The sequence below is a fragment of the Aspergillus affinis genome (assembly GCF_023601865.1).
Source record: "Aspergillus affinis strain CMG 70 chromosome Unknown NODE_47_length_219368_cov_88_841667, whole genome shotgun sequence".
Taxonomy (NCBI): domain Eukaryota; kingdom Fungi; phylum Ascomycota; class Eurotiomycetes; order Eurotiales; family Aspergillaceae; genus Aspergillus; species Aspergillus affinis.
In genome coordinates, this window is record NW_026515828.1 from 53,378 (window position 1) to 71,354 (window position 17,977).

A 17,977-nucleotide genomic window follows, 5' to 3' on the forward strand; every position below is an offset into this window, starting at 1 on the left:
TATAAGAAAGCGAAAACATAACACCAACGTATCTACCAATCTACTGTTCCCGGGGGGACGCAGAATCACCCATTTGATAAGACTCCTCTGATTCCCAGCGACGGGAGAGAAGCCCAGAGCCTTGTAATTGCTGCTCCTCGTCGCCCGGAAGCTTGGCGAAACCATCCGGGCCAACCAGGTCGTCTTTCTCGTGAGGGATGTCGCAAATCGGGGATCGCAGCGCGGGATAGTAACGACGGTATGAAAAGAAAGCAACGAAAATACCCAAAACGGATCCAGAAGTCACGTCGTAAACATCATGTCTATAATCATCAAGACGGGAAATGGCCACCATCAGAGCACAGAGTAGCGGCGTAAGCGCTATGAGACAGCGGCACAGGTCGGTCCGCGGTCGGAAGACGTGCATTTGGCCGGAGATGAAGCTGCGCAAACCAGTTAGGAGTAAAACAACACTGATACGGAAAGAACTCTTACAAGGACAAATATCCGAGCCCGGCAAAAGAAAAGCTGCTGTGACCACTTGGAAAACTTCGCCATCCCTCCTGCAGGATGTGTTGATTCTGTTGTGTGCATACAGTCCAATCAAGCAGAGTGTCCTGGGGTGTCCCCTTCTTCGGAATGCAGCGCGAGATCAGGTCCGGTCGAGGTCTTCCCACCGCATTCTTGATGATATCCGTAAGAAGAGAGGTGAGCATCACGGCGACAAAGAACCCAAGCAGGGTCACCTGGACTTTATGGCGATTCGGACGGAACATGGAAACCCAAAGCATGAGAATCAGGAAGGGAATAAGACCGGCATAGACGATTGACCAGACTAATAGTCGTAAGTAGAGCCCATTTATCCCGCCAGAGCAGCTACTCACCCACGGAGACTCGCTCCACGACCGCAAAGGGGTATCGAATAGATTTGTTGTCGAGCGAAAACAGCCGATGGAATGGGGTCACAAATAGCTGGATCTGTATGAAGTGGTTAGTACATCAACGTTTCCGCGCCGAAAAGGAGGAAGACTAACTAAGACCCAACTGGCGATCACAAAACACAGCGCAAAGTAGTCAATCACAGGGAAAGATCGCTGATAGAAGCGAGAAAAAGCCCCGGGGACTCCGGAGTGATTTGGGCGAGGAGTGGCTGACCCAGCAGCCATTCCATTGCGTGACATTTCCACAGAGAATTCAAAATCGAAAAGAAAAACAGGAGAGATCAACTCTCCATTGGGGGTGATTGAAGCAGGAATCAAGCGAGAGAGAGGATGAGTGAGGGAGAGGAGAGCGAGGCTGACGGAAGGGCAAAGGACAACCGCCGGGTGAAGAGTCGCCGCACGGGCCACGCCTTGTCCGCCCGAATCTCCGCATGACGCTCGTCTTTCTTTCTTCCACTGTCCTTCCACCCTCAGCCTGTCGTCCTTCCCTTGGCGCCTTGTTCTTTCTCCAGGAAAACCCCCCGCCTCCTGATCACCTGGATCAAAATCATCACGCGAACATGGCCGAAGGGCAAACTCGCGCTCTAAACACGGCTTTTGCCCCGCCGCCTCCTTTATGGAAACACTTCACGCCCGACAATATCAAGAAGTTCGAGGAGATTAAGAAAGAGGCCTCTAAAGGAGATGACGGGAAGCCTACGAAGAAAAAGTGGTCGCCTTCTGAATTGCGAGCGCTTGAACTCCCATCAGAGCTTCGTTACCTGGCACCGCCGGAGATACCTACCTCGGGAGAATACAGTGTTTTTGGAGAACTGCAAAGCGTGAGTCCGTGAGATATCGTCGCGGATAGAATTGTCGCTCACAACCCTATTTTAGATTTCCACAAACCTCTCCTCTTTGAAATCTCAGGGCATTGACCAACTCTACCCGGAACCCTCGTCCACCGAGACCGATCGCGAACCGGGATCACAGCCTCGGCCGTTAAACCACGCGCACTATCTCCTCCGAATCAGCAAATCCCTCCTCTTGAACTTCCTCGAATTCGTTGGTATCCTGGCGGTCGATCCGGAACAATTCCAGCCCAAGGTGGAGGATTTGCGCAACTTATTTATCAACGCCCACCACCTTCTGAATTTATACCGTCCCCATCAAGCGCGGGAATCGCTCATTCTGATGATGGAGGAACAATTGAGTCGGACGCGAGAGGAAATCCAGCAAATGGACAAGTTAAAGGCCGAAATTACCGAAACCCTAGACCAGTTGGAGAAAGAGGGTGCCAATGTTGGCGCGACGGAGACCGACGAGAATAACCAGAAAACTCCCGAATCGAACAAAGAAAGTGCGGAAGATTCAGCCTTGGTTTGGAAGCTCTTGGACGAGCAAAATTGAAGTCCTCAATTCATGCTTTACGACCTACTCAACCTCACTTCCTGGCATGCTTGTCACTGCTTCCTTTTAACCACCTCGATCTCGGGGCGCCATATTTGTGTCAGCTCGCTCTACAGGAGGGATTGAGCGACCACTCTCTCCGAACTGGTATACCTGACCACAGCGACTCAATATTTTCCCACGAGGTATTAATTTCCAAATTTTTCCTTGGGAAGTTAAGGTGATCAAGCACGGAGATCCCAGCTTAACACGGCGCCCCGGAACATCCGTTCCTCCGTATGCAGTCACGTGTCGCACTAACGCCGGGAGCTTTAAAATCCCGCCCAATTTTCTCCTGCAGAAACTTCCCCTGTTGACATCCCTTCAACCCTCGAACAACGACCGCGCTGGTCGTGCAGGACTTGATGATGTCCGAGGACCGCCAGTGTTAGTTCGAGGAGTTCTCCATTCGCCAAATTTTCCCTGATATTACTTCGTATTGGTAAGCTCAACCTTTTCCTTCCTGGTATCTCATCTCTCAAATGATGATTTGCGTTTTATCTTTGTTTCAACCCCATCTGAAGCACAAAAAGTGCCTTCGATTACAACTCTACGCATCCTTCATTCGCATTTTTCTGAAATTGAGAGCTTCTATGCTTTTTGTTTATTGCCGCGATGATTCGATTGTGGATTCGTTGCTAACCATCCTGCTGGTTTAGGGCTCAACCTTTGAAGTTAGTTACAAAAATGAGAACATATTTTCAAAACTCAATATCGTAGCCTGTAAACGTAAAATGCGATGCTCGGTAGCGCGTGGAGACAGACTCATCTTTCCATTAAAACTTCAAGGCCCATAATTGCATTTTATATTGCTAATTGGTTCATCTTCAACTCGCCGATATCCTCGCTCCCACTCTTGGTTTCTTGTTCCTCTGCTAGCTCATTCTCTTGCTCAAACCCTGTCGCGGCTTCAGGAACTCTATAGCAGGGGGCCTCTCCAATTTTGAAGCAGATGAACTTTGTTTATGCTCAAAGCCAGAATGACTTAACGTTCACCATGACTTGTGCAATTAAATCACAGCATAAGATAGATAATAACATGTAGCGTGCCTCGTTGCATTGAACAATTCATGTGGAGGCGATACTAACTAGGCATTATGATTTGTCATTTCCCTGGGGCCATTGATAAAGACCTGTCCATGTTCCGCAATAGGCAAACAACATTCTAGCTTCATTCCAACCTCATTCAGACTCATAGTGGGGACAGTACGGCCGTGATAGCTCGACAATCTCGCCATGTCCCCAAAGTTTCGCATAATAAAACGGTCCATCATCCACATTATCTCCCTCCAGGCCATCGAATGGACGTTGATCAAGTAGTAACTTCACCACGCCATCTTTTCCTTCCCTGCAAGCCTCAACTAGAGCCATCCAAATATAATCTTTCTTGACTTTGTCCGAGTCGGCATCTCGTTTGAGGAACAGATTCATCATCTCTTCATTCCCATGGGATGCTGCGAGTACTAACGGGGGAAGCTCAACGATGCTATAATCATCGGAGTACGGATCCGCTCATTTTTCAAGTAGCAACTCAGCCAGTGCAATATTATCCTCACTCACAGCATATATCAGGGGTGATTCTTCTGCACCTTTATTCGGCAAGGCGCCCTTTTCCAGAAGAAGAGACACCAACGAGTTCTGCCCGTTTTCAGCTGCAAATGAGAGTGGTGTACGCAAGTTCTCGTTATCACAATTGGGGTCAACCCCTCGCTCTAATAACATAGATGCGATCTCTTCATGTTCCCAGACAGCTGCCCATAAAAGGGGGGTCATTCCGGTTTCATCCGGGAGTTCGAGTTTGACGTTCCTCTCCATGAGAAGGCTGGCTATCTCAATGTCTCCGCTTTCTGCAGCTCATGAAATGGGTGTTCGATTGCACTTATCCACGTGGTCCATCACGAGGCTCGCAGCTGCAGCCAAAACTGACGTCCGCCGGAGAATCCAGGCGCAGTGGGCGAAGTGGTGGGAGCGACAACGGGTTGGAAAGCCTACCACGCGGCTGATTCCGAAGCCGAATAAGAAGGTCTTAAGGATGTACGAGGGCCTGAGCAAGCCCCAGACCTCTATAATCATCCAGATGCGCACTATGAGGATCGGATTGAGGCATTCCCTCTTCAAGATAAAGCAGGTCGACTCCGACCGCTGCGGGTGTGAATTAGGCTCTCAAACGCCTAAACACGTCCTTATGGAGTGCTCGCTGCACCTCGCCAGTCGGAGAATAATGATGGAACGCCTCGACTCTATCGAGGGACTGCGTGGGCGTATACAGGACTACGACGCAGTCATGAACCACCCGCAGGCGATACGCTACGTCGCCGATTTCATGCAACCAACAGGCCTCCTACAGCAGTTCCGATTCGCCACGTTTAACGACGAGGACGAGGAGGTCCCGGAACCCAGCACCCTCCTAGAGGGACTCGATCTAAACGAGGAAGACAATGGTTACACAGAACACCAAGGGCCAGTGAGTCTCAACTGGCTATACGATGCGCACATGCAGGAATACTACAAATAGAACGGAGTGGAAGGAGAGAACAGCGCCTAGGGGCGCAGTAGGCACGCGGCAGGCGTATGGCAGCCGGTTTAGTTGTGTTACTTTTTGATCTCTTTTGTCTACTGTATTGGGTTTATATGGCGTACGGGCTCGAGATTCTGCTTCATTCGGCGAAGCGCCTGCATAGCCTGTCGTTTCAATAGATAGGCTCCACCAGGTTAATAGAATTTTGATTGATTGATTGATTGATTGATCCACGTGGTCCAGGTCAACGTTGTCTTTTTGCGGCAGAAGTTTAGCCACAGATGATAGTCTCTTATGTGTCGCATTAGAAAGTGGTGTCATTTCGTTGTCGTCCAGGGCATTCACGTTTACACCTTGCTGTATGAGAAATTCGGCGCCCTCCTCCCGGTCGTTCTCGATGGTTCATAGCAGGAGCTCGCCACCTTGGTTTTTCCTCCAGTCGAAGTCCGGCTTGATGGTTCTAAACAGCTCCTGCAACTCATTGAGTCTCTCGGAAGGCGTTGGCTCGGGGCCTAAAGGCAGCCCGTAGTTGATCTCCGGGGGTGAAATGCCCTTCAAAACCTCAATAACATCCTCATGGCCCTTTTGATCGCCCACATGAATGGCGTACGGTCGTAGTCGTCATCTTCTGTGGTGGTACTGGCATTCCATCGTAGGTAAAGCTTGACCACACTTGTATGACCCTTCATCGCAGCCCACGCCATCGGAGTTCGGTGACATTTATCCACCAAATCTACCGCAGCATTCCCATTCAGCAAGATCTCGACCGTCCCTTCATGGCCCTTCTCCGCCGCCCGGGACAACGCAGTCCTCCCATCACGCCAGTCTTGAACGTCGGGGTCGGCTCCTGCTCCCAGTAAACATCCAACAGCTGCGTCCGATCCCACTTTTGAAGCTAAGATCAGCGCCGTCTGACCAGACGTATCTCGAGCGTCAACTTTTGCACCGGCCGCTAACAAACGCCTGACCACACCACCGTGTCCATTAGACGCAGCCTGCATCAGCGGCGAACGACCCTAAAGATCCAACGCGTTCACATTGGCCTTCCAGTCCAGGGCCAGCCGCACAACATCTTCGTGTCCGCACTCAGCGGCCCAAGCTAACGCCGTTCGTCCGTACTCAGATCGCGAGAGTCCACATTCTGGCACTTATCCAAGTCCTCTCCTACTTCCGCTGTCTGGCCATTCACTGCGGCGACCAGGACAGGCTCTTCCCACGGACATAAGATAACGGGCATTTTTGCGTTCAGGAGTTGGCTATGAAAGACAGATTTTCATTTTTCAACTTTAAGAAGGAAGTTTGACTGGAAAATGGTTCCGGTGTATGGATCCGTACATTATGGAACCTTAAAAGGTGGTAGCAGGGCTTGGCTGAGGAGAATTTGGGTTCATTGGATAATCGGCGTATTCTTAGGGGAACTCGATAATGGACCCTATGTTGTTGGCGTTGCTCTGGACCTTGGTAGTAGGCAATTGTGGCTCCGAAATGCTTTGAGGATTTTAAAAAAAGCATCCAATAGTCAGTCAGAAGAAGCTCATCGTTATCTAAATCTTCTACAAGCAATAGACATAACTCCGGCAAGAACAATTACTCTTTAGTCTAGTTCACCTTGATTTTATTTCATTTGATACGTGCTACAGAGGGACGAATCTAGACTGTTGAATTTCCAGAGAACACTGTTGTCTTATTATCTAATTTAATATTATCTCATTTGCCCATACGCTCCATTGATAGATGAGGGTGTCCAAGATACTCCAACTACCTGGAAATACTTCCTAGGTCAAGTTAATAACATGTCTGAGTCCAGGATGTTAACCTAACAAAAATAAATGGATGGGCCAATAATCATCACCTGTTCGCTGGTATATTTCCAATTGATTCTAATTCTCGATACTGCTCCTAGCATGTACGTCTATAGAGATCAGGATAGGCTATGCAACTGATCAGCTGGGCGTGTTTCCATGTTGTACGCTAAGTGAATATAGTCGGCATGTAGAAGCCGCAGCTCGTAAGATGGTTTGTACGGTTTCTCATGCTCCCTCCTTGCTGCAGGGTATCTAGTTCAATGGTTCTCTGTGACAGCCATCAATATCTGTTCCTGCATATGCCGACAGAGACGCCCGCATGGAGTCAGGTGCGACGATAGCCTAAGTAAACACTGTCCAGGTCTTGGTGAATCTATCGCTGACCCTGCAGAAAACAGCATCATCTGCACCTCGGTGCTATGGTATTCTGGCTCAGTATTCGAGCTTTGTATCCAATCTGGCTATGTAGGTCATGCGCACAGATAATGCATGGAGTACATGCACTTGGTTCTTATTAAAATTTCTTATCAGAGTGGTTGCATGATAGGGCAAGAAATGATTGGCTTTGAGACATAGGCGAGAAACTCGTACGAGTTGGGTCATTGAGGCTGGCCATGACAGGCATCCAGTGAATCAAAAAACCTGGACGTTCACTTGAAACAGACGGGGGTTTGCTCGCATGAACTGTGAGTCTGTGCTACGTGTGGCGATTATTCTGTGCACGGACATCCACGCACCATGAGAAACTTAGACACGAACAGTAGTTCCCAAAGGATAGCGGTTTGTTTCTAAATATCTATGCGAGATTATAATCTCATCAAATGTATTCTGATCATAAGGCTAACATTCAAGACATAGAATCTTGGCATGCTTTCAGTGGGAAAAGCTGGATCTTGATTCTTATGCTACTTGTCTACTTCCAAGCTTATAAGGTACTGGTGCTGCTCTAGTAGGCCGAATGAATTCGTCACCACTACGCTATCGCCGGGAATAAACGACGAGGATCTGCTGATGAACGGAGGAAGACGAAAATAGGCCACATAAACAAGAATCTAACTTTATTGCTCAGATAGAAAGTCAAACTTACATACCGAGCCCGTCAGGTTTGATAGACTAAATACAAGGATAAATCATGTATATATGTCCCGAGCTTCGCCAATTCCGTTTATACATCTAGGCAAATAACCAGTAACAGCATACCATATCGCCATACCATGTACACAATCTAATCTAATCTAAGCCAATCTGTCTAGTATATACCAATGAGAATGAAGGAGTAAATGTAATCAAGCAGACTGCTCATTCCACGCCTTCTCGATAGCACAATTCGCAAGTCGATACAGCTCGATCACGAAATCAGCCACCATTTTTATATTCACGATCTCGGTAAACGAATACGACCGTTTCATGATCATACGCTCCATCATGCCGGTTGAGGTTTTGAGAAGGCCCAGATCTTTGGTCGCCTGCGGGTCTGAGGGGTTTTGTAAGATGTTGCAAAATATAGCGAGGACGGCGGACATGGGATAGAAAATTAATGTCCTATAAAGATAGTGAGCTTAGTGAATGATTAAGAGGGATTATTATCAAGGAATGGTTTACCAGAAAATACCGTCGACAAGGACGTGCTCTGCTGCTTCTAGATATAACAACGTCGAACGGCTAGCTTCAATGGAGAGTGCCAGACTTGAACTAACGCCGTCCATCATCCCGCCTTGAAGGTTTCCCCAGGACATGCAACGGCTGCTAGCCTGGTGGATAATAGTCATGCAGAGGTGGTAATTCAAGCGGAGCATGACAGAATGCATGCTAACATTTGGATCGGGGGTCTCATGAGAGAAGGATAGCGTTGGCCGCCACTCTTGAGGAACGGACATACGCCAGCGTTCGAGCTCGTCGTCCAGTTCGCGGATTTCCTTCAGGAGTTCGGCATCGGTCTTTTTGAGGGATTTGAAGGAGTATAAGGCGCTGTAAGTTCGGGATTTGATGATACTTAGGCGTAGGTCGACGGGGAAAATTGGACTTTCGGGAATCTCCATGGAGTGATGGTGGTATTCCATACTGCTGTACAGCTTTTCAACGTAGCCGTACGGCAGTGTGAGGTCGCAGTTCTCGTCTGTGAATAGTTGGGGTTGACCGGTCCGAAGACACACGTCTTTCTCAATGGTGTAGCACACCCAGAATATATTCCGCAATTGGTGTTGAACGCGGGCCTTGGTATCATTCAGTTGCCCTAGGGCAGTTTGTGGGCACGGGGGCGCATGACAGCCGAGCATAAAGATCATTCGAGCCGCCAAAGAGCCATAGTAGTTGGCTGATTGTAGGTTTCCTGCCACTAATTCACAGAGTGCCTAGAGTAGGTATTTAGTATTTGCGTTGCGTAAGGGTGTACGTCATATGGTACAGATAGACTTACCATCATAGTGAGCGCCTCTAACCCCTCTCTGGAAGTAGGTTCCTGCAAGATTTGCGGTAGAAGATGCTGTACCTTCAGAATATTTTCCTCTCCGTCAACAGATGGTAACTCCTTGCCCTGGGGGTTGAAGCAAGGATTTTGAATGAAGGTCGAGAAAGCAAGAAAAGCAAACACACAGGCCCGCACACTCGCTGGCGCAGAGTGACCACTTAAGTATTCACTCCGATACGCCGCACTGATAGTGTCTATAAACAAGACGCAGTCCAGAACTGGGAATACTCGCTGCATCAAAGACCACCGATACGCATCGAACCGGTGCTCCACGACTTGGCGATCGGGAAGCTCGAAAACATTGTGAGACTGCGGGCTCATCAACAGTGCGTTGGAACTTAGCGCCCGTTGCTTCTCCCACGGCGGCTTCGACGGACTAAGCTTATCGAAGGAAATCTTCTGGCCAGTCCGCGACTCAACCCATTGCCGTCCTTCTGGTAGTAAGAACGGGATTCCAGTGATAAGACTGACCACACCGAACTCTCGTCCAGCGAAATGAAGAGGTACAGAGGAGGAGACAGACGGATTGCCCGGGGATGGGGTAGTAGTAGGCAGAGATAATTGGGGGGAACTGCCAGGAACAGAGCTCGCTGGCTGTTCACGGGGAGCTATGCAAGGTTAGTTATCTTGTCCCCAGTAGTGCGCATGGGCAACATACTATTTTCTCGCAATAAGCTGTCCGTTAATAGTTTCTCTATCCTCTCGATGCGCTCCGCCAAGCGGTCTGGTTTTTGTGGGCTAGATGACTGTGGGTCAGTATATATGTTTAATCGATTTCGATCTGACAACATGTTATCCCTTACTTGTTTGCATTGTGCTTATCTTTCCTTTTCCTCCGGACCACCCGATCAAACGTACAAGGAATATTATGGTGGCTACACCAGTTACATTGCGGTACCGCAGCGTCACATTTAATCTATATACAAATTAGCACAGACAGAGCGTAGACAGAGCAGAAGCATTCGAGTGCGCGATCGTACCTTTCGCTTGTAGCATGAATCGCAGGCTCTCGCAGTGCGCTTCTTGAACGGCCCTGCGTCATCCTCCGACCTATCGGCCGAGGTTGGAGACGGGTACATCTGGAAGCAGTCTCTCTCCACCGTAGCTCAGTTTATCATCGGGGCAACAGGCCAGCTATAGTTAAGAAATCACGATATTCAGCTCAGTGGCGGGCAGCAGCTTCTTGGGGGGGGAATGACGATTGCGAAGATGTGACCGAGGGCCGCTGACTAAAAGAGCAAAAAAGGCAAAAAACTGGGGAAGAGCGTGGCGATCGGCTGAGTAAGCGGAAACACAGCCATTTGCCTTCCGAGCACTGCGCTGCATAACTGCGATGACTCAGTTATACCCTTATGAAGCCCTGGCAAATGCAGTGGAGAATTGCTCATTTGTGAGCTCTTCTTAAAGGTGATCAATGGGCTTTGCTGTTGGAGGGCCCCTGTCTAGAAATAAGGAACAAGCATTCGATTCTTTTACCCCGATCGCCATAGTAGCAGGTGCACTCCATCTAAGCTTCTGACCAATCTATATTGTACAGGTCTACATCTTAGGGCTACGCATTCTCTAGTCTTCTGCAATCTTCTCTTAACTAACAGTTTTTACTACAGACGCACGACTCGGCCGATTTGTTATATCCTCCTCATATGCAAACCTCCCAGATAGATTCAAAGTTGGCCCTAACTTGGAAACGGTCTCCTAGTGTTCTTTCTTTGAGCTAAATCGCCTTCAGAACACTAAATAGTCTCTCTAATTTTAACAAATATATCCAAAAAATCCTCTATATCCTGTGCTCCATCCACACGATACTCCTCTCCCTGTATCAAAAACACTGGCACCCCCGAACTCACCAACTCGCGATTCCTCTGCGCCTCATCATCCACTTGCTTCCCATTCTCCTCGTCATCCAACCAAGCATCAACTTCCGCAATATCTAACCCAAGCACCCCCTGCCCAATTTCCCGCAGCACCTCGCGGTCTGAGATATCCTTTGCCAACTCATGATGCGCCTGGAAAAGCTTCTCCGCCATTGCATCCTGCAGCTGACCCTCTTGACTCTTCTTCTGATTCTCAATCTGGCTCAGTAACAACAACCGATGCGCATCTCTTGTTCCCCCGATCTTTCCATCATGATTAAGTCGAATCCCAACGGCACGTCCGATTTGCTCCATTCGGTTCATGAGACCCGTCCGCTGCTCGGGCGTCATATGCGCAAGCTTTTTATCCGCGAGAATCTTCTTTTCCACGCTATGTGGAGACGGTTCTTGCTGTAGGTAGTAAGGCCGCCAAGTAATAACGAAGTTGTCGGAGCTACCACCTGGGTAGGTCTTTTTATGTAGTTGGATGGCTTTATCGAGGCGCCGTTTGCCGATGAAACACCACTTTTGCTTATTAGCTTATCTGCAGGAGGCAGGGTAAGTTAGAAGACGACTGTCAGAGAAAACGGACCACGCAAACAATGTCAGAAACTATATCGATAGTTATGATGGTCATTTTGAGGATATGATATGATTCGAGCTTAGTTTCTTTTCCAATTGAGAGGTAACAACAGTCTCGAGCATGAAACTTGTTGTCAAATAGAATGGGAGAATGACCGATTTATTTAACCTGCACTGTACGCTTCCAGGCAGCAGCGTTGGTGACGACTACACGCCTACTGTAGGTCGATAACAGGATAGTTGGACATGGTGACTCCGCAGAGGGCGGAACTCCGCCAGCGCCAAGGATCCAGGATGCGCGTCGCTTACCAATCGCTACGATAGACAAGGCTGCTATGTTTATGCTGATCTGAACCCCAGAAGAATACTGAATTTGGAAGCTCTTAAATACATCCCTAGAATCTACCCAATAATCAGTCATGGAACTGCTAGGGATTGTCTACGATATCTATAATTTATCATCAGAATGGACTTTTTATTTAGTAGCAACCTGTTATTGACTTTAGATGAAGTTAACTAACGATTAAATTCCATGAATATTACACTCAAGAATGTAATAAAGTTTTATAATTTACTATTGTTATAGAAAGCCCTTGTCGGTAGACTTGGTCATTTCCCTAAGCAGATATCCTATCGGTTTAACTGAATGTAGGTATATGCTCGGTGGGTAAAAGTGAAGTGTCATTTCTAAACTACAATCTGCCTAGCTATTTATAGTTCCACTTGTTTACACCTATGCATTCCTGACTCCTTGGTATGCCATTTGGAATGGTAGGCCAAGTCTAGGCCAAGCAAGGTGCTTTGCGGTATGTGGATTAGGTCAGGATACTCCACCTCTCTGGCCTGGTTGACAATATTGTTCCAACAGCCCTATTTCCTAGAGAAATCTTATACCAAGGCAAAAGACTCGTAGAATATCATCAACGGCAAAGCCAGCGCTTTATATGAAGCGAACCAGCAGAATCTGCCTGTCGCCACCTCACAGGGCCCCTGGCACTCATTCACCGTGTAATCGACGCTCGAGGGTTTGGTGGAAGACGAAATTAACCCCGCGGCCGCGGTTAGATGGCCTATCGTATGTACACACTACCCAGATATAAAAATAAGCCTGAGTTTAGCATGGGTATTAGGATGATGAAAGAAAAACATACCGCTATCTTCATAGAGAGCACATGCAGTACACGGCTGCCCGCCGTCGCACTTGCTCTTTTTCCGACGACATTCGTCGCAAGCCCGACCGATTCGACGTCTTCTCATCTCTATCCTATAGTTGGAACCCGGCTCATCCATGTATAGTGGGCTAGTTTCCACTTCCTCGATGCCTCCAAAGACCAAAGACTAGACATCGTCAGACATGGGCAATCCAGGCTCGCCATCGGTGCATCACCACCTGGCATGTGCTTGCCATAAGGGAGTACCTGCCACATAACACTGACAAATTCGCTCACCAAAATCCTGGGGGCTGTACACTGAACCCATGAAACAACGTGAATTGGTCCCAAGTGGAGTGCCGGGCTGTTCGGAAGCGATTGATAATCATTCTCTTCTCGATAACTAACTAGTTACGAGAAAAAGGAGGGCCAAAATTTGTAATCACACGGCCATGTTTGGGCGGGGAGGCAGTCTTAGCCGAGGTCAAGGACCCCAATTCAAAATTGGTCAGCACACCAGCTGGCAGATTGGTCAGCAAGGTATAGTGTATGACAGTCAAGGAATCATGGTTTATTTAATCCTGAAAGTGCGCACCCTGTCCCAAAAACCACTTAGTATAATCATTTCATTTGAATCCATTATCCTAAGAAAAATCTAGTCCTCTCAAAATGCCAGGCCCCATCAAAACCGCCATCGTCCTTGTGGATCCGTACAACGACTTCCTGCATCCAGATGGCAAATTGACGCCCCTACTAAAAGATCTCCATGACAGGCAAACCGTCAAACATATCAAAGAGCTAGTAAGGGCTGCACGTTTCCACAAAATTCCCATTTTCTATGGGCTTCACCAGACATGCTCCGAGAACAGCTTCTTTGACTGGAAACACATGACGCCCAATAACGTCAAACAACAGAGACTGCAGTTTTTCAAAGAGGGATCGTTCGGGGCTGAAATATATGAAGGAATGCAACCAGATCCAGAGAATGGGGATGTTGTAGTCAGTCGGCATTGGAATAGCAGGTATGTTGCTGGAGGGAAAAAATGAACGAAAGAGGGTACGTGGACCGAATGATTGACTGGGAATCAGCTCGTTCCAGCATACCGATCTCGATTTCCAACTTCGGCAGCGCGAGATCACAAATCTTGTTTTCGCTGGCTTGACAGCGAATACCTGTCTTGAGGCTACCGCTCGAGATGCATTTGAACTGTCAGTATTCAGATATTTCCTAAGGATCGGTTCGTTATATTACTAGGGCTAACAACAGTCGTGTTTAATTCTAGTGGCTACAACATTACTCTCCTGTAAGACTGAGTCCAATCCCTTCTTTCACGGTTTTTTGAACGTAATATCCTCGCTAACCAAGACTTTTAGAAAGGACGCCACTGCGGGGTGGTCCAAGGAGCTGACAAACGCAGCGGTCGATCTGGTGTGGCCTTTGTTTTCGCAGAGAGTGCTCACTGTAAATGAGTGGATTGAAAGCCTGTGAGAGTCTCAGGAGGTAACTGGCAAGATTTAGATAATGTTTTTCGTATGGTGGGAATTAGACAATGGACATCAATAACTGTATTCCAGCTCAATCACTGTATCACCGTAGCTAGATGTACAGTAGGTACCCGTTGGAATACGTCCTAGCTTGCCAATGCGGTATTTAGTTATTCTCTTCACCCTTCTTTGTATTTCTATCTGTAAAATCTCTTTCCATCAACCCTCAAAAAGATGGCATCCACATAACTAGTGTTTGTGCGCAACTCATGGTCAATTTAGGGGTGGATGGCCCGCTCAATTTGTAATCCGGCTTCTTCATACACACACCATAGAATGATAACCTCTTCAAAATCGAGAATATATCCAAATCTCTTAAATTAGAAGGTAAATCGTTACATTTATTGGGTAATATCAATATCATACTGCCGACTCTCCGGCAATAAATCGATCACTCAGTACCGATTCTGTTGTGCCGGATTGCCCCCGTGCCGGTGATCAGCCATCGAAAAAATGATGTGCTGACAAATTTGCCTCAACCACCTCGATTCCTTCTCTCTATCTTCCTCGATGTTGCTAACCCTAACCAACTTCGCATTGTTTGGTATATATTTCAAGGTATATCTTCTTATTATTGATGTGTTTTTCTATCAATTCAACTAATACAAGGGTGTTGTTTACAGAACACATGATTATCCTCTTCGTCTGGATTCAACATCCTCCTCGTCCTATAGCCTATTGTGCCCGTGACAAACATACACATTCATCCCCTCTACAGCGAAAATGCATCAATCCAAAAAATAAAACGAATAGTAATCTCAATTCCACAAGCCCACAGCACCGACCGATAACACACTACCAGCCAATTCAACTCCTCCTCCACCAGACGGCGGCCTCGAAGCATGGACTCAAGTCCTCTGCATGCACTTCACCTTTTTCAACAGCTGGGGCGTAAACAATAGCTTCTCGATCTTCCAGCAACTGTACACCTCCACGCTTTCCGAATCCGCATCGAACATATCCTGGATCGGAAGCGTACAGACCTCGCTTTTGTTCTTCATGGGCGTATTCGCCGGCCGGGCCACAGACCCAGGCTGGATACTTCCGCATCGTCTACGCTTCAGGCGTGTTTTTACAATTACCTGGCTTCTTCATGCCCTCGCTGTGTCGAATCTACTAACAAATCTTCCTTGCGCAGGCCGTTTGCATGGGCCTTGGGAATGGACTCACCTTCAGCCCTGGGCTATCTGTCATGTCGTCGTACTTTATGCGCCATCGAGTCGTGGCGGTGGGTTTGGCGGCTGCGGGGGCGGCGACGGGAGGATTGGTTTATCCTATGTTGATCGATCGGTTGCTGTATGTTCATGATATAGGGTTTGGGTGGACGGTACGTGCCGCTGGGCTGGTGATGTTGGTGACGCAGATTCCGGGCTTGGTTTTATATCCACCGTGTACGGCACAGGAACAGCAACAACCAGATCAGGCGCAGACCAAGTCTACGATCATCGACTGGGCAGCTTTCAAGGAAAGACCCTTTGTGTTTTTTACCATCTCCATGTTCTTGAATTTCTGGGGCCTATACTTCGCCTTCTTCTACCTGGGTACCTTTGCGCGCGATCGCCTGGGCATGTCCAGCACACTGGATCTCATCCTGGTCCTGAACGGTGTGGGGGTTATCGGGCGCATCGTGCCCAGTATAATCGGCGACCGTATCACAGGACGCTTGAACATACTCATTCCGATCAGTATTGCGTCTGCAGTTCTGATCTTTGCTTGGATGGCTGTCTCCTCTGTCGCGGGGCTGTATGTGTTCACTGTTTTTTATGGTGTCGTTGGAGGTGCTGCACAATCGCTGTTCCCGGCCACCGCGACAACTATGACTCAGGATCCACGCCGCACTGGGACCCGGTTGGGGATGATTCTGAGCGTGGTAGGCTTTGCTACATTAACTGGGCCTGCGATTGAGGGGGCTTTGATCCAACAGGAAGGGGGGAGTTATATTGGTGCGCAGGCTTTTGCGGCTGACGTGATCATGCTGGGTGCGCTGCTTGCTGTGGCTTGTAGGGTAGCAAAGACAGGGCTTCGCTTGCGTGTTACGGTCTGAAGGTTTCTGTTTCTTTCTGTTGCCGGCTTCTCTAGTTCCTCTGGCTCTCTGCTCTCGCCAGTTTTGCTCATTCTGTGATCCAGGAGATATGTGATATTTAAATTGTGAGCTGGAATAGAGAATTCAATTTATCGAGCCTTACTCGTTATTAGAACTAGGAGGCTAGGAATAAAGGACATCAATCAATCGTGTCGATGTATGGATGTGTCTGGTTGTCCGAGTCGGCCAATCTAAATTTGTCAGCAGCCAAAATTGGTGAATTTTGTTTTCCTGCTGCCGCACGAGCGCAACAACATCACCCCATCTCCCCCTTCGAAGATCTTACAGAATTAAGACTTGAGTCCCCGCCCCATCCATCTACCATTCAATTTGAAAAAGAAAAACAATCCCCATCACAAACCCATGATCACTCCCACAGGATCATCAAGATCCAAACGGCGTCGGACCTCGCCACAAATCACCACCGCGGCCAGTACCCGTCGCAAGCGGGTCCGTGGCACGGCCGACCATCCAACTCATCCAGCTACGGAGAATAACAACGACACCAGCAATAATGAATCCTCAATTCATCCCGAGGTAGCCTCGACTAAAAATCCACAGCCCACATCCTCCACACAAACACCAACTCCAACCGGTAGTGGCCTCGTGGAATCCACATCCGCAATCCTAGCACGATACAAAGCTTGGCGAAGTAAAGCATCCCCATCCATCCCAGGCCACCAAAGTCTTTCCATCCAAACAACTAGTTGACTAGTTCCTTGATCAAAATAACTAATTTTCCCCTCACATCACAGAAGCAGGAGCACCGCATGATCTGCGCTGCTTCGAATGTCACCAAGAAGGAAAAACTCAGGGAGACCTAGATCCCTGCGAGACTTGTCCTCGAGTGTATCATGAGGCGTGCAAGCCAGAAGACGGCTACTTCGTGTCATCGCAGCAACCACGAGCGCAGCCGGGCCCTGTTCCCCCTCGTCAATGGTATTGTCCCGTTTGCGTGCATCGCGGATGGCACGTTACCCCACCGGTGTTAACACCGCCTCAATCGCCTGTGTTGAGGCCGTCAACCCCTGCTTCTATTCCTGCCGCAGCTGTTCCAGCGCGTGAGGAGAATGTCCGCATTGAGAATATCGAAGCGACGAGTAATACTAGGGAAAGTAGCAAAGGTCAACAAATAGATACATCTAGGGAGAAAGAAAAGTCGACCGACGCAAGCAGACGTAAGTCGCGGTTCGACACGCTCTCGCCACAAGTCGAGTCCGCGCTGTGGGTTCTCTATCGCGAGCTAGAAAGCGTGCCTCTGGCGCAGCGACGGATCGCGGACCTAGAGAATGAAATGGCGCAGCTACGGCAGGAGGTGAGGATCCGGCGGAATGAAATCGAGTTGACGCGCGCGAGTGGCTCGCAGGTGCGTGTATTGCGGGAGGAGGTGCAGAAGCTGAAGACGGATTTGGCGAGTCGAGAGGCGGCTGTGGAGGAGACTAAGGGTTTGAAGGCGCGAAATAGAGAGCTTGAGGTGGAGTTGGAGCGTTCGCGTGCTGAAGTGGAAGAAAGTGCTAGAACTCTGGCTGAGTGGAAGAAGAAGTTGTCGAATTTGATTGGGGAGTAATATGTTATGCTAGGAAAAGAAATAGTCTGACATTCGGTCTACCTGGACGATAAGATGT

The 17,977-nt window shown here is 48.5% G+C and overlaps 9 protein-coding genes across 9 annotated transcripts; 5 read left to right on the forward strand and 4 right to left on the reverse strand.

Moving 5' to 3' along the window:
• Positions 1–40: 40 nt before the first annotated feature.
• Positions 41–1,160, reverse strand: KD926_007699 (phosphatase PAP2 family protein; the record flags this gene model as incomplete). The annotated part of the gene is made up of 4 exons (XM_053100576.1): positions 41–422; positions 475–814; positions 864–957; positions 1,014–1,160. 4 exons carry the CDS (start codon positions 1,158–1,160, stop codon positions 41–43), a joined length of 963 nt encoding a protein of 320 aa, XP_052955737.1.
• Positions 1,161–1,480: 320 nt separating this feature from the next.
• On the forward strand, positions 1,481–2,309 carry med7 (mediator complex subunit MED7; the record flags this gene model as incomplete). Its single annotated transcript, XM_053100577.1, has 2 exons — positions 1,481–1,741; positions 1,797–2,309. 2 exons carry the CDS (start codon positions 1,481–1,483, stop codon positions 2,307–2,309), a joined length of 774 nt encoding a protein of 257 aa, XP_052955738.1.
• A 1,221-nt stretch (positions 2,310–3,530) lies between these two features.
• On the reverse strand, positions 3,531–4,163 carry KD926_007701 (ankyrin repeat domain-containing protein; the record flags this gene model as incomplete). The annotated part of the gene is made up of 2 exons (XM_053100579.1): positions 3,531–3,859; positions 3,905–4,163. 2 exons carry the CDS (start codon positions 4,161–4,163, stop codon positions 3,531–3,533), a joined length of 588 nt encoding a protein of 195 aa, XP_052955739.1.
• Positions 4,164–4,209: 46 nt separating this feature from the next.
• On the forward strand, positions 4,210–4,863 carry KD926_007702 (uncharacterized protein; the record flags this gene model as incomplete). Its single annotated transcript, XM_053100580.1, has 1 exon — positions 4,210–4,863. One exon carries the CDS (start codon positions 4,210–4,212, stop codon positions 4,861–4,863), a length of 654 nt encoding a protein of 217 aa, XP_052955740.1.
• Positions 4,864–5,420: 557 nt separating this feature from the next.
• KD926_007703 (ankyrin repeat domain-containing protein) lies at positions 5,421–5,867 on the reverse strand (the record flags this gene model as incomplete). Its single annotated transcript, XM_053100581.1, has 1 exon — positions 5,421–5,867. The coding sequence occupies one exon, from the start codon at positions 5,865–5,867 to the stop codon at positions 5,421–5,423; it is 447 nt and encodes a 148-aa protein (XP_052955741.1).
• A 2,090-nt stretch (positions 5,868–7,957) lies between these two features.
• Positions 7,958–11,628, reverse strand: KD926_007704 (putative C6 transcription factor; the record flags this gene model as incomplete). The annotated part of the gene is made up of 8 exons (XM_053100582.1): positions 7,958–8,213; positions 8,274–9,022; positions 9,088–9,746; positions 9,797–9,876; positions 9,942–10,054; positions 10,119–10,217; positions 10,986–11,516; positions 11,593–11,628. 8 exons carry the CDS (start codon positions 11,626–11,628, stop codon positions 7,958–7,960), a joined length of 2,523 nt encoding a protein of 840 aa, XP_052955742.1.
• A 1,765-nt stretch (positions 11,629–13,393) lies between these two features.
• On the forward strand, positions 13,394–14,213 carry KD926_007705 (isochorismatase family cysteine hydrolase; the record flags this gene model as incomplete). Its single annotated transcript, XM_053100583.1, has 4 exons — positions 13,394–13,746; positions 13,814–13,933; positions 14,008–14,028; positions 14,099–14,213. 4 exons carry the CDS (start codon positions 13,394–13,396, stop codon positions 14,211–14,213), a joined length of 609 nt encoding a protein of 202 aa, XP_052955743.1.
• A 1,203-nt stretch (positions 14,214–15,416) lies between these two features.
• Positions 15,417–16,313, forward strand: KD926_007706 (MFS general substrate transporter; the record flags this gene model as incomplete). The annotated part of the gene is made up of 1 exon (XM_053100584.1): positions 15,417–16,313. One exon carries the CDS (start codon positions 15,417–15,419, stop codon positions 16,311–16,313), a length of 897 nt encoding a protein of 298 aa, XP_052955744.1.
• A 402-nt stretch (positions 16,314–16,715) lies between these two features.
• KD926_007707 (uncharacterized protein) lies at positions 16,716–17,919 on the forward strand (the record flags this gene model as incomplete). The annotated part of the gene is made up of 2 exons (XM_053100585.1): positions 16,716–17,004; positions 17,108–17,919. 2 exons carry the CDS (start codon positions 16,716–16,718, stop codon positions 17,917–17,919), a joined length of 1,101 nt encoding a protein of 366 aa, XP_052955745.1.
• Positions 17,920–17,977: the final 58 nt, after the last annotated feature.